General features: G+C 47.5%; 1 protein-coding gene across 1 annotated transcript in view; it reads right to left on the bottom strand.

Annotated features, from left to right (window-relative positions):
- The window catches only part of ALG13 (ALG13 UDP-N-acetylglucosaminyltransferase subunit), a 69881-nt gene that overhangs the window by 14262 nt on the left and 40397 nt on the right, over nt 1-15222 (bottom strand). The window contains 7 exon segments of the mRNA XM_066582113.1: nt 3046-3101; nt 3661-3693; nt 5478-5595; nt 6270-6426; nt 12704-12814; nt 14149-14252; nt 14255-14382. Of these exon segments, the coding sequence (XP_066438210.1) occupies nt 3046-3101; nt 3661-3693; nt 5478-5595; nt 6270-6426; nt 12704-12814; nt 14149-14252; nt 14255-14382 (707 nt within the window).

The raw sequence follows: 15222 nt of genomic DNA, 5'->3' as shown, positions 1-15222 counted from the left end.
GGACTCCAAGTGTGATCTCAGAGCAGACGGGGAATCTGCCACCAACAGGAAGTCGTCTAAGTAGGGGATGATCATGACACCCTGATTTCGTAAGAAGGCCACCATTTCCATCACGACCTTGGAAAAAATTCGCGGAGCCGAGGAGATTCCAAATGGTAGGCAGACGAACTGGAAGTGGCGGATTTCCCCCTCCACCCTCAGCGCAAACCTCAGAAATTTTTGTGAGTTGGCGTAAATAGGGATATGAAAATAGGCATCCTTAAGGTCTATTGTAGCCATTACGTTATCCCTGGCAATTAAAGGAGTTGCAGTTCTAATGGTTTCCATTTTGAATCTCCTATATTCAATGAATTTATTCAGTTGTTTTAAATTGATAATGGTGCGGTGGGAGCCGTCTGGTTTGGGAACCAGAAAGAGGGGGGAATAGAAACCTTTTCCCTGTTCCTTCTTAGGGACTGGGATAATTGCGCCGAGACCCTGCAGGTTCCGTACGCCCTCCAACAGAGCCTGTTCTAGGCCTGGAGACTGGGTTGGGGTTATCATAAACCTGTCCGGGGGGCGGGATAGTAGCTCGATCCTGTACCCCTCCTCCACTAGGTGCAGTACCCACTCATTAGTTGTAATACTACGCCAGCTATTGGCACAGCGAGTCAGTCTACCCCCTACCGGGCCCGAAAGTATGGGCTGAGGGACAAAAGTTAAAGTCTTACCCCTTCCGCCCTTTGGATAAGACCATCTTCCGGTCTTTCCCTTCCCGGCGTACGTAGACGAGGGATGAGGGGTGAAGGGTCTCTTGGGTGGTCTGGTGGCAGGCAGTCCGTGACTCTTGTCAGCTGCTTTCTCCAGCAGACGATCCAGGTCTGGTCCGAATATACGCCCGCCCCGGAACGGTAGGGTACATAGCCTATTTTTGGACGCTGCGTCCCCTGACCACTCTTTCACCCACACTGCCCTTCTGGCGGTGTTCGATAGGGCTGCCATGCGGGCTCCGAGGCGGACTGTTTCCATCGAAGCATCTGCCAGGAACCCTGTTGCCATTCGCAGCAGAGGGATGCCGCTTGCGAACTCCTCCCTAGGGGCTTTTTGGTCGACTAGGGCTGCGAATTGGTCCAACCAGATTGCCATGGAACGAGCCACGGAAGTGGCCGCGATGTTAGCTTTCATGATGAGACCGGAAGTAGACCAGGCTTTACGCATGGATGTGTCCACCTTATGGTCCAACGGGTCCTTTAAGTGGGACGTATCCTCAAAGGGCAATCCGGACTTTCTGGATACCATGGCAATTGCAGCATCGACTTTAGGTATCTCGTCCAAAAAGGACACTTCATCTCCCGGGAATAGCAGGCGTTCTTTAAATTCCCTGGGGATTAGCGGAGCCTGATCCGCGCTCTCCCACTCATTTAGGATCAGCTGCTTGAGTGTGGCGTTTACGGGGAATGAAGATTTTTGTTGCGGGAGTAACCCCGCGAACATATCCTCCTGGACTGTGCGGGGTTGCTGCACGTCTTCCTCCACCTGCATGGTCCTGCGTACTGCTTTTAGCAGTTGATCCATGTCCGCGGTAGAGAAAAGATATTTCTTGTCCTCCTGCGTCACTTCCCCGTCAAAAATCCACATTTTCCGCTATGTCGGAGTCAGACTCAGACACCGCCGGAACCGACCTGCGTGTAACCCCGGAAGGCCCAGGTTGGAGGTCTGAGAGGGAGGACTGCACTTCTTCTCGGACAACTGACCGAATTTCGGCCATAAGGGAAGTTTTTTCCTCCTGCATAATTTTTGCGGAGCAGGTAGCGCATAACGTTTTGGTGCAGGAGTCGTCAAGTTTGGTTAGACATACTGGACATTTTTTACTCCTGCGTCTAGCCTCCCTCGGTTTTTGAGTATCCCTGTCCTGTAAGACAAGGGAAACTCTGTTAGTCGGGAAGTGTATGTAGTGCAGGTGTAGGTTGGTCCACTGGACCACTTACAGTTAGGAGGGTCTCTGGGTCCTCTCTGGTCGACATCTTGCGCCTTGCAGGAACGCTTCCTGTGCTTAGGATCGTTCCTTAGCGTGGAGAAACACCACCAGCTGATGCAGGGGCAGCAGATTTTTGAATTTGGCGCCGGCCGCGCCAGGCCACGCCCCCTTTGCGGAGCGTCTGACGTCACCGCGCTGTATCCAAAGCCACGCCCCCTGGAGCGCTCCTGTCGGCCCTGGACCCGGAGATGGCGGCCGCCGCCGTAATGACGGCCGCAGTGGTGCCGGCAGCCCGTACTTGGACCCCGGCCCACCGGAGATGGCGGCCGCTGCCCGAAATGACGGCCGCAGTGGTGCCGGCAACCCGTACTTGGGCCCCGGCCCACGCAGTCCCCGGAAAGCTCCCAGATGGGGTCCTTCCCACTGGGTTTGCCGGGGCTGCCCGAAAGATCCACGCCGCCGCTTCGCCGGTAAGTCCTCCTCCGGCATGGGACAGCGTTGCTGGAGTTCTGCCGCTGCTGTCCTGAAGGGACAGGAAAAACACTGGTGTTGGTGGAGGGGAGGTGCTTTTTATATTCTGCCTCTTCCTGTCCCTTCAGGTCAGCAGGTGAGCAACCTCCAGCGTATGCTGTCATGATGTCATGGGGAAAAATATTTTTGCCTAGAATTAACATATTTAACATTAGAACAGCTACGCAACATACAGACCCCTTTAGAACAGGAAATACTAATGTAGCAATTTGAAGAGCCGAAACTGAGGACCTGCTAGAATTTTAAAATGCCTTGCACAAAAACTTCACATTTTGTATAACTAAAATTGAACTTATTGACTCTCCTTTTTTGTGAAGAACAGAATATATTCTTTCCAACATGTGTGCATGCAAACGCCATCAGCTTGGGAGACATTGTGTTACAAGCACCTAGATACAGGAATTCTCATAGCATAGAAACTGAGGGATCAGAAGTTCTCAGAGCCATGGACTTTACGTGCTAGACTAAACTGAATCTTGCTATAAATGAGATACATAGAAGCGAATGATATGATGCATAAGATCAGAAACCACAAGAGTGAAAAAAAATGTTAATACCAGATTCTGAGTGGACTCCGTTGCACTATACAAAGATGCATTCTCAAATGTGCCATCTGGAGGGAAAAGGGAAAAATAGATTACAAATTAGCTCAGATATAACAGATGTGATACCACAGCAACCAGTTTGTCTTTACCAAGCCCTAAGTTCAACAAAAAGCTACACCAATAAGGATTTGTTCACATCACACCCCCCCCCCCTCCCAAGACAGAATGAACATCTTGTTATCATTTACTTTCCTTGTGAAGGAAACAAGATCCAAAAAAACAAAAAAAACCTCTGCCTTTTATTTGCACACTATAGCGCAGCCTAAAAACCAATACTACACATCTGGCATGCTCAAAGCTGCTCCATTCATTTCAATGGGACTAATTAGCCAAGCGCTTGAGCTAGTGCTTTGCATCTGCAGGACGCAGTGAGGGTCTTAGCAGTTAGACCTCAATCAGCATGTTATCCCTTATCCCATCCAAAACGCATCTCCAATCATGGAACAACCCTTTTAAAACTGCCCGTAGGCACTAGTCCGAATTGCACAGAAGGCGACAGGATATATAATTTTATGCTTTAGACGTCCTGTCTGCCCAACTCCCCAATCCACTGCTCATTTCACTGACCTGAAGTATAAATGAAGTCTCCATGATACTCTCCTGCAGAAAACAAAATTAATATTCTAGTCAACTTGTTAGTAAAGCCACTATAATGTGTGCAGCTAGTCACACACCCACATGCTGTGACAATAGGAGAGGCAGGAAGAAGATTCTCAGTGTCTGCAGACCTGTCAGCCTGAAGTCTGAGTGTGCAGGTGGGCAGCCTGTGAAGCTCCTCCCTGTTACTATGAAGACACCTGTGTCCTTGTTACTAAGGAAGCTCTGCACCTAATGACAGTGGATTGCAGAGAAGCTGGAAGAGACCCCCCTCCTAATGGCAGGCACCTCAAGCGTGATTTACAGTGTTCAAAATAAAAAAACAAAACATTTTGCTTTAAAATTTTTCAAAGAAAGTAATTTCTACACTTAACAGAAAAATAGATGATCTACAAGGACAGCAAATATCATAAAACAGTGATAGGTCAGTTCTGCATCAACAAAGATATGAATATTTTAACATATCCAGTAATGCACGTAAACAAAGAAACAGACCTACATATCAAAGACTCAAAAGATACATTAGATACCACTCAAGTCTAATAATTTAGTGAGGATAACCCCCTTCGTTTGAAAGCCTTCTTTGAATCACACCTTTGCCATCCTTTTACATTGATGGGTGGGCTCAGAATATGCGCAGGTCTTCTGGATGGAAACCCAATGTAACATTTTAGCCATATTTCCCAAGGAGTCAAATCCAATAGGGAAGGTATGGCTGCCATGTTTCGTATCATGAATTTACCTACTCATGGATACCAAACATTATATGCAAAAGATTAGCTTTGCAGACTTGCGTTTGTGCGTCACACAGTGATTGAGTAAATGCACTGGGCCCATGGCACACTCCTGGTTCCAAAAATAAAACCACTGTTAGGGCTTATTCACTGGAGCGTATATCGGCCACCTTTTTCCCAGCTGACCGATATAGGCTACCATCTGAGCTGTCTTTCCCTTACGGCTCTCTTCCTCCCCTGTGGCCATTTGCTATGAGAGGGGGTGGAGCCAAGCTCTGCTCTCTCCCCTCCCATTGCTGGCTGCAGACAAGGGGTGGGAGCTTAGTTCCACCCCTCCCATTGCAAACAGCCAGAGGGTAGGAGAGAGGTAGAGAGCCGGTGAGGAGAGGGGAAGACAGCTCAGATGGTAGCGTTTATCGGCTGACCGCGAAAATGGCGGCAGATATACGCTCCTATGAATAAGCCCTTAGGCTGAGATCTTCAGATGACCCATAATCCCCATGATTAATTCCTGTGTGTTGCAATGCCTGGGTTGTGTATGTTGGACAGAGAAAAAGCCAAATGGTTGAGGAATTTAACAATTGACATCCCTTGTAACTTAGTAACTTCATTAACACGACAAAGTGCTTTCTTGCTATCCAAAATGTCACATCAAACCCCCCCCCCCCCCCGACCCCAAGCCCTCTGATACAGGTGTGAACGAGAGTGGAATGAATATTGATAAAGCTCTGCTTGGCAGAAAATACACTTAACCCATCTGCCTTGGTCAATCTAACTTTCCCAGGGCAGAGAGGTGGCAGATTGACATGGAAAGATGGACGATCTACCATCATCCTTACATTACAAGGAGGATATACCCTTAGAAGCAAGCAATCAAACTCCCACAACATTAGTACAATCCCTTTTGGGCCTAATTTCATTCTGCTCTTGAACAATCCTACTGTGAGACATCAAAACTAGCTTGTAGTATATGTCAGTAAATCCTTCTATAATTAAGGCTTCTATTATGCAAGACTACAGTACCATATAATGAAGAGCATATAAAAAGGTCACCATTATCGCTTGGTTCCTCAATATCTTCCTCTGATGAATTCAAGCTTTGCTTGACAGGTCCAGGATTGCTCCTGGCAACCCAAAAAGCTGGAGTGCTAACCATTGTATTTCCTGGATTCTGCAAGAACAAAGATACTTAAAAAGGGAATCTGTCAGCTCAAACATAATGCCTGCAGTTTAAAAAGCATGTTATAGAGGAGGAGCTGGGCAGATTTAGTATATTTCAGTATAACTTGTACTTTTGTTTATTTATATCTCTGCATATTCTGAGCTGAAGAGTCCAATGGGCGGAGCCATCAGTGATTGACAGCCATGTATGAGTGAACATACAGGAGTAGCAGTCGATTGATAAGGCTGCCCATTGGACTGTTCAGCTCAGAATAACATACAAGTCATAATGAATCTTTCTCCATAAAGCCATATCTCAATCTGCTTGGATCCTCCGGCTCTAGAACATTATTCCTGCAGTTTAGACAGCCTGTTCGGCCTGACAGATTCCCTATAACAAGGCATAACTTGTAACCTGTAGTTATGTTTCAATACACAATGGTTCATAACATGTTACATGCCACATTGTAATCCCAACTATAGGAAGCTTTGTTGAAGACAGTCACGATTGGTTACTAAACCTAGATAAAAGTTAGAGAAGTTCTAAGTCAAGCTGCGTCTGCACATCAACCTTGTCCAGATATCAGTCTTATCAATGTATGGCCATTGATTTAAGTTGGTCCGGACACACTTTACTGCAGTAGTCTCATAAATCCATCCCCAAGAACAGGGGGAAATACTTACAGATAAAGGAGGGAAAGGAGTTTCATCTCCTTCCTCAATTTCGTAATAAGTTATTGTTTCTTCCAGGCCTCGCTGCTCCTCATCTCTGTCCGACACAAACCCAAACTGACACTCTTTATTTACACAAGGCATCTGCCTTCTACTCCGTGTGTAGCACCTGTTAAGTAAGCGACCAATACGTTATGAAGGCGCTGTATTCTGTATAGACATCCAACACAAGGTCAGGGATATTTGGTTGAAAAGGTTAAAAACAATGAATTTGCTGTTTTTACATAAGCTTCATGTATTTTACAAACTAGACAGAAAAGAATAGACACCCGTGTACCGCAATACCCATTAAAAAAAAAAAAAGAAGAGAATTAGTTAGATTGTTTTAATGGAATAATTCAATAACTGTTCTGGAATACCACGTTTCTGCCATGGAATGGTTGCCCTGTGCAAGTAACCTTACTTTGCTAATATTTAGCACTACAAAGAGGATACCCCTTTAAAAATATTGGATGTGAGGTTCATCAGTACCCTTTTCCCCAAAGAATTACTATAGAATACCTGACACAAGTCTAACTCCAGAAGAAGAAGAAGAAAAAAAAAAAAAAAGGAAATCAGGGTAAACTGGTACAAGTCTAGAGGGCTAGTAAAGAATTTTAAATAAAAAGTTTAGGTTATATAGATGTAAACAAAAACACTAAAAAAAAAAGTGGATTATACCCACCTGATAATCAGGTTTCCAGTAGTCTCCACGACAGCACCAATGAGATTGCCTCCTCCTGGTAGGACAGGAACATACTGAGAGGTTAAAAGCTCCCCCCCTTCCCCACTTTCCTCAGTGGATTCTAACGAATTGCCGGGGCAGGAGCTAAACTTAAATTTCTTCCCCTAACCGGGGTTTTTTTATTTTTAAATTTATTATTTTATTTTTCTAGGGCGGGAAAGGTACGGGTGCTGTCGTGGAGACTACTGGAAACCTGATTATCAGGTGAGTATAATCCACTTTTTCCCCCAGTCGTCTCCACGACAGCACCAATGAGACGTACCAACTAAAGTTTATTAGGGTGGGATCGCTGCCGAGAGGACTTTGCGGCCGAAGGCCATGTCCTCGTCCTGCTGCACTTTTACCCTATAGTGTTTAGTAAACGTGTGGGGTTTTTTCCAGACTGCGGCCTTGCAAATTTGCTCGACCGAGGCTGAACTGTGTTCGGCCCATGAGGACGCTACTGCCCTTGTGGAATGGGCTTTAAGCGCTAACGGGATCTCCTTCCCGAGGGCTTTATAGGATTCTATGATGGCCAGGCGGATCCACCTGGCTATGGAACTTTTCGCTGCTTTGCTACCCTTATTTGGGCCACTGAACTGGACGAACAGGTTGTCGTCCCGCCTCCAGTGGCTCGTTGTATCTATGTAGGTTAGGACTGCTCTCCTAACGTCCAGGCAGCTTAGGGTTCTTTCCTCCTCGTTTTTTGGGTTGCTGAAGAATGAGGGGATTATTATATCCTGGGACCTATGAAAATCTGACACTACTTTCGGCATAAAGGCCGGGTCTGTTTTAAATATTAGTTTGGTGTCTGCAATTTTCATAAACGGGTGGCGGATGGACAAGGCCTGTAGTTCGCTAACCCGTCTTGCGGATGTAATGGCTACTAGGAAGATGGTCTTGATTGTCAGCATTCTTATAGGTAGCGCCTTGATCGGTTCGAATGGTACCGCTGTCATGGCCCCTAGAACCCAATTAAGGTTCCAGTCTGGGAACAGGTTTATGGGCCTAGGGCGTAATCTAGCTGCTGCTGTTAGGAACCTGTGGACCCATCTATCGTCTGCGAATTTTGTGTCGCAGATAGCGCTAAGGGCTGAAACTTGGACTTTTAGGGTGCTCGGGGAGAGGCCCATCTCTAAGCCCTCCTGCAGGAATTCTAAGATTAGCGGAGTGTCGGGGATAGAATCCCCACGATCCCTTCCCTGTCTCCATGAGGAAAACTTTCTCCAGACCTTCTGGTAGATCAGGTGGGTCGTCTTTTTCCTACTGGACATTAGGGTTTCTACTACTTTCTCTGAGAATCCTTTCTTTCTTAGCGAGGATTCCTCAAGAGCCATGCCGTTAAATGGAGTTTGTCTAGGCCGGGGTGGTTCAGTGGCCCCTGCGATAGAAGATCCGTCCAGGTAGGCAAGGTGACTGGGTCCTGGACGCTCAGTGTTGTCAGAAGACCGAACCAGCTTCTTTTCGGCCAGAAGGGGGTCACTAGGATTAGCGTGCATCCCTGGGTTCTGAAGTGCTGTAAAACCCTTGGGATTAGTGGTATGGGAGGAAAGGCGTAGGCCAGTCCTTGTCCCCAGTCCTGGCCTAGGGCGTCTACCGCTATCGGACGATCTCCTGGCCGGAGGGAGAAAAAGTTGCCTACTTTTGTGTTCTCCCTGGTTGCGAAGAGGTCCAACTGTGGGGTCCCCCACCGGTTGGTTAAGATTCTGAATGCCTCTGGGGAGAGGGACCACTCCCCTGGGTCTATCTGCTTCCTGCTGAGGAAGTCTGCTTTTCCGTTTAGTGTCCCCTTTAAGTGGGTTGCCGTGATCGAGAGGATCCGGCCCTCCGCCCAGTGAAAGATTTTCTGTGCGATGCTTTGCAGTGGGGGAGATCTTGTGCCCCCTTGGTGTCGTATGTGAGCGACCGCGGTGACATTGTCTGACAGTATTTTTATGTGATGGTTCTGTAGCGAGTTGCCCAACTGCTGTAGAACCTGCCAAACTGCCTGTAGTTCTCTGAAATTTGAGGATTGTTCTTTTATCCTCTGAGGCCAGGGACCCTGAAAGAATTGGTTCCCCACATGCGCTCCCCATCCACAGGCGCTTGCGTCTGTTGTGATGTGGATGGCTGGGTTTTGTAGCCAGTGAACCCCTCTCCGCAGGTTCTCTGGGGATGTCCACCAACGCAGGGATGTTTTTGCCCTGTTTGGGATGTACATCCTTGCCCCTAACGAGGACTGCCTTTTGTCCCACGAGGATAGGACTACGGCCTGTAGGGCTCTGGTGTGGGCCTGGGCCCATGCTACTCCTGGGATGCATGATGTCAAGCTCCCCAGGAGAGACATTGCCTCCCGAATTGTGCAGAATCGTCTTCGTAGGAAGGTTTTGACTATTCTGCGGATTTTTTGTATTCTCTCCTCGGGTAGGTAGGAGCATTGCGATTCTGAGTCGAGAGTTATTCCCAGAAACGTCTTCTGCTTGCCGGGATCTAGGCTGGATTTTTCCCAGTTTATAATCCATCCCAATGATTGGAGAAGTTGTAGCACTGTCTCCAGATGTTTGGTTAGGAGTTTTTTGGACTCTGCTATTAATAGAATATCGTCCAGGTACGGTACTACTAGGATCGATTTTTCTCTCAGGTGGGCGGCTACCTCCGCCATAATCTTGGTAAAGATTCTGGGAGCTGAGGATATCCCGAAGGGCAGGCATCTGAACTGGTGGTGCTCTATTCTTCCGCCCCTGTCCACTGCGAACCGCAGGTATTTCTGTGAATCTTTGTGGATCGGGATGTGAAAATAAGCGTCCTTTAGATCGATGGACGCCATGTAGGCTCCTCTGGGGATCAACTTTATTGTCGAGGAGATGGTTTCCATTTTGAATCTCCTGTATCGGACGCAGGTGTTCAGGTCTTTCAGGTTTATTATCGTCCGGTGTTTCCCGCCGGGTTTTTTTACTAAAAAGAGCCTGGAGTAATAGCCCTGGGTTTCCTCGTTTCGCGGTACGGGAGATATTGCGTTTAACCGTTGCAAGTCGCGCACGCTTTGCCCTAGTAAATGTAGCTGTTTTTTTGGGGCTCGCGTGGTAATAAATTTCCTTCTGGGGATGGACACCAGCTCTATCTGGTATCCGTACTGTAGGATCTTTGGGATCCATGGGCCCCCGCAGATTGCGGCCCATTGATCCACAAAGCTCCCCAGCCTTGCCCCTACGGGGATGGCGTCAGGGTCTTTGCTTCGGCTCCCCCTGGTGGGGGTTGAAGAGGATATTCCTTCCTCTGCCCCCCTTGGGGTAACTCCAGCGGCCTGTCTTGCCCTTGCCTCGGTAGGCCTCGGGCTGCTGCATTGGGGCCCGGGGAAAGGTCTTCACTCTGTGGTTTTTCCTCAGGGAACCCTTTTTTGCTGTCGGCCGCCTTCTCTAGAATTTTATCTAGGTCCGGTCCGAATAGAAATTGGCCGTAGAATGGGAGGGCACACAATTTGTTTTTCGAGGCCAGGTCGCCTGACCATGACCTCAGCCATAACACCCTTCTGGCTGAGTTAGAGCGGGCTGTGGCTTTTGCTGAGAGTTTGACGGTCTCGGCCGCGGCGTCCGCTAGGAAGTTAGTGGCCATGCGCAAGATGGGAAGGGAGTTAAGGATCTGATCCCTCGGCGTTTTGTTGGTCAGATGTAGTTCCAGCTGCTCTAACCATACCCCCAGGGTCCGCGCCACGCAAGTGGCTGCGATCCCTGGCCTAAGGATGTTTGCCGCTGCCTCCCATGATTTCTTTAGGAGTCCCTCTGCCTTGCGATCCATGGGGTCTTTTAGCTGTGCGGCATCCTCAAAGGGAAGAGTCGTCCTCTTGGCTACCTTGGCCACCGGGACGTCTACTTTAGGTATTTCGTCCCAGCTTGCGCAAGCTTCCTCCTCCAGAGGGTATCTCCTTTTTACGCCTCGAGCGGAGTAGGAACCTGCGTCTGGTTTATTCCACTCTCTCTGAATTATTTTAGAGATGTTTTTGTGGACCGGGAAGGTATGTTTGCGCCTCTCCCCAAGTCCACTGAATATCTCATCCTGTCGGGTCCGCGGCTCTCTGGGCTGTTCTATTTTTAACGTAGCCCTAACTGATTTAATTAGTTCCGTCAACTCATCTTGATGGAACAAATATTTCCTGTAGTCCTCCTCCTCTGAGGACTCTTCGGCCGCCTGTTCCTCTTGCTCTGATCCGATGGAATTCTCGGAATCAGAAGGCTCCTCGGGAACATATGCCTTTCTTTGGCGTTTCGCTGGCGGTGCCGGCAGTGACGTTAGAGCTGATTGAACCTCTTCCTTCACCAGCTTTCTAACGTCATCCAGGAATCCCCCCGATTCCTCTCTGACTAGCCTAGCCACGCATGCCTTGCATAGAGGCCTCTGATACGTGGCTGGCAGTCTCGTCCCGCATTCCACGCACTTTCGCAGTTTTGTTCTGGGGGGGGGATGTCTTTTTTATCCCCCTGACAAACAAAGCATTTTTGCGGGTAAACATGCAATTTTTCCATATACAACATACTGGATATTTGCATTGTATTTTTGCCGCACTGGCTACTTACGGCCGCTGAGGCTGAGGTTTCAGCTGTCTCTGGGGCTGGAGCACTCATCTTTATACCAGTGCTGCAGACACCCTGCGACCTGTGATGCTGGTGTTCTGGCTTCTCTCAGGTTCCCATTTGAATTTTCGCGCTCCTGCGCTAAGCCCCGCCCCCTCCGCTCCTAATGCAGACGCGATGACGTCATCGCGCTGGACGTGAGATGCGGCGCCCCGCCCCCTGCCGTCAAAGGGCTTCCTGGAGCGCCGCGCTGTAATTTCTGCCGGAGGACGAGGGGGACTGAGGCTCCCGCTTTGAACCCCCCCATGGGCCGCCGCGGGAGGAACCTGGCCCGGGGGTTACCACCCTGATGTGGCGTCCCGGGAGTCGTCTGGCTGCGAAGGGATGACAGGGTGAGCCACTGCCTTCCGATCCGCCTGTATACTTTCGCTGGCTTCTCCACCAGCTCCTCTCATAGATCCTGCCTCCTGGCAGGACAGGAAGACACTGAGGAAAGTGGGGAAGGGGGGGAGCTTTTAACCTCTCAGTATGTTCCTGTCCTACCAGGAGGAGGCAATCTCATTGGTGCTGTCGTGGAGACGACTGGGGGAAAAAGGGTATTTCGATGACTGGGTGAAATTTTCAAAATTTCCCTAACGTTTCCACTTCGTCATTATTCCAAAGGTCCATCTAAATAGACTGGAAAATGGCAATAGTGCAGGTTGACTAAAAATAGTACTGGAATTCAATAAGCTTCAAATACCCATTGTTATTTAAACTGACTGCCAGGGAGTACAAAAACTACATCTCCAAAAATGCCCTATTGCCAGTTACTGATGAACGCACATTCACAATGACAGACTGTCATTGCAGAATTTAAAAAGGCACCGAGCATGCCTGACCAGTACAACAGCAGAGCAAACAGATTCTAATCATTGGATACCAGTGGGGTGGGGGCCGGGACCACAGGTAAAGCAATAGCTCTGCAACTTTGTAAAAAGTTATTATTGCAAGATTACACATCACCTTCTGAAGCAGAACTCAGATTGATTCATTGGAATACCCCTTTAACTCAAAAACTTAGTGTTATGACATCAGCTCTCAAAACATGTGAAGAGAAGCTATATTACCCACAGACTGCAAAATGTAATGCTTACCTAGTTCTGTAGGAGTAGTTGTCAAAACTTTGGTAGCACCTCTTTCCGGGACTGTGGTAAAAAGGGATCTCTGGACTCATAGCGTGTCTGTTAATATAGCGAGGTGAAGACCTTAGTTTATGATAAAAATAAATGGATTTTTCTCTTCTTTTTTTATAAGTATCTCTCTAATACAGAAGTCCAATAGAACTCGGAAGAACTTCTGCAACCGTGTCTCCCTGAAAATAAGACACTCATTTTTTGCCCCAAAAAGGGCACAGTGTCTTGTTTTCAGTACGTGTGTGCTTATACTCACCTGGTCCATGGCGTCCGGCGTCCTCGTCTCACAGCTGTCTTCTGCTGGTGCCATGACTTTGAATACCCCGCCTCCAGCAAAGCGAGCACTGTGATTGGCTAATCGAGCGCCGGCAGCCAATCACACAGTGATGTCATTCACTTTGCTGGAGGCGGGGTATTCAAAGCCCCCTCACCTAGCAGAAGAGCAGCTGTGAGACGAGGATGACGCCACGGACCAGGTTAGTTGATTATTTTTTTTATTTTATTTTTTTTATGGGTGCATTAGCTAGGTCTTATTTTTGGGGAGGCCTTATATTTCAAGCCTCCCCGAAAACCCGATAGTAAGACCTATTTTTGGGGAAGCATAGTATAAACACTTTTCCAAGTAAATGTAAGTCCTAAAACATTAAAGAGGTTGTCCCGCGCCGAAACGGGTTTTTTTTTTCCCAATAGCCCCCCCGTTCGGCGCGAGACAAACCCGATGCAGGGGTTAAAAATAAAACCCGGAGAGTGCTTACCTGAATCCCCGCGCTCCGGTGACTTCTTACTTACCTGGTGAAGATGGCCGCCGGGTTCTTCTCTCTCGGTGGACCGCAGCTCTTCTGTGCGGTCCATTGCCGATTCCAGCCTCTTGATTGGCTGGAATTGGCACGTGACGGGGCGGAGCTACGAGGAGCCGCTCTCCGGCACGAGCGGCCCCATTGAGAAAAGCAGAAGACCGGACTGCGCAAGTGCGTCTAATCCGGCGATTAGACGCTGAAAATTAGACGGCACCATGGAGACGAGGACGCTAGCAACGGAACAGGTAAGTGAATAACTTCTGATAACTTCTGTATGGCTTATAATTAATGCACGATGTACATTACAAAGTGCATTAATATGGCCATACAGAAGTGTATAGACCCACTTGCTGCCGCGGGACAACCCCTTTAAGGTTTGTCAAGATGTAGTATTGCAGGGTAATAAATGCAACAGTGTGAAACTGAACCTTAAGTCAAGCACACAAAAGGACTACAGAAAAACAAATTCCTATTATGTTAAAGCCAAATTTTCCTCCACTTTCAGCTGATAAAGCTACAAAGAATGGATTTTTACACACCCATCTTTATAATGTCTCCAAGTATATTAAATATTTCTCTACTACATCATACATAACATATATAACTGACTTTGGGATTCCAAAGATACGGCTCTGACGATGTGGAGATTGCGGAGGTCTGTAATGTTCATATGATGCAAGATTGGCTGCAGTCTGCAAATAATGAATCAAGAAAAATAACTTACACCAGGTATATTACTATACTGGAGTGGTAAGATTACCACCCCATTGTTCTGATTAATCCTACAAACCTCCTTTACACGTACTTTCTTGAAAAGCCTCTTCCTGGATTTGAGGTCCAGCTCTAAATCCAAAAAAAAGACAAAAAAAAAAAACAATTTCACGTTACATGGTCAATAAGTTTACTTACACAAGTTATATTTGGACAAGAAAAAGTTCTAAAAAAGTTATTAAAAAAAAAAAAAAAGGACAGAAATAGCATGCGTTTGTTTGAATTGCGTTTATGCTTGTTTTTAAATTTCACTTAAAGGGGATGGAAGAGTTTTGTACTCTTAAAATCTCGTTACATTCATTGGAGGACAGAGCTGAAAACCGTGGGTTTAGCTATAGCAAATAGGGGGTGGAAACTAAGCAAAAAGTGTTAGCTCCTCCTTCCAGCTATATCCCCTCCTGCAGGCACCAAGCTAATCAGTTGTATGCAAGCAGGATTTCGGAGATAAAAACAGTCAATGTAAATATCAAAGTGTTAAAACATTTATGATCGCCATACAGAGAACCATGTCAACTCCACAGATAAAGCTCCACATAGCAGTCCCTCGGGCATCAAAGCCAGTCTGGAACTATAACAAACACCAAAATGCCTTCCATCTTGATCTTTTTGAGAAGTTGTACAATGAGCGGAAACTGAGGAAAGACGAATAGGAGCTGGAAGTTTGTCTAGGGAATTCTAAGCATTAGTGTCAAGAATGGAGACTTTTCAGATAGTCTGTCTGACCAAGTCACGGCCTTCACCAAGGGGTCGTTAAGATAGGGGATGGCCATTATTCCCCCTTAGAGTGGAAGAGAGCCATAACCGATGCCAGAAACGTTGGAAAGACTCAGAAGGCCGTGGCCAACCTGAATAGAAGAGCTGTGAATTGGTAGCGTTCCAACTGGATAGCAAAGCAAAGTAACTGCAGATGTG

The sequence above is a fragment of the Eleutherodactylus coqui genome, chromosome 10, assembly GCF_035609145.1.
Source record: "Eleutherodactylus coqui strain aEleCoq1 chromosome 10, aEleCoq1.hap1, whole genome shotgun sequence".
NCBI classification, from domain to species: Eukaryota; Metazoa; Chordata; class Amphibia; order Anura; family Eleutherodactylidae; genus Eleutherodactylus; species Eleutherodactylus coqui.
Note: the sequence above shows the minus strand (reverse complement) of the source record. Positions and strands in the feature narration are given on the sequence as shown.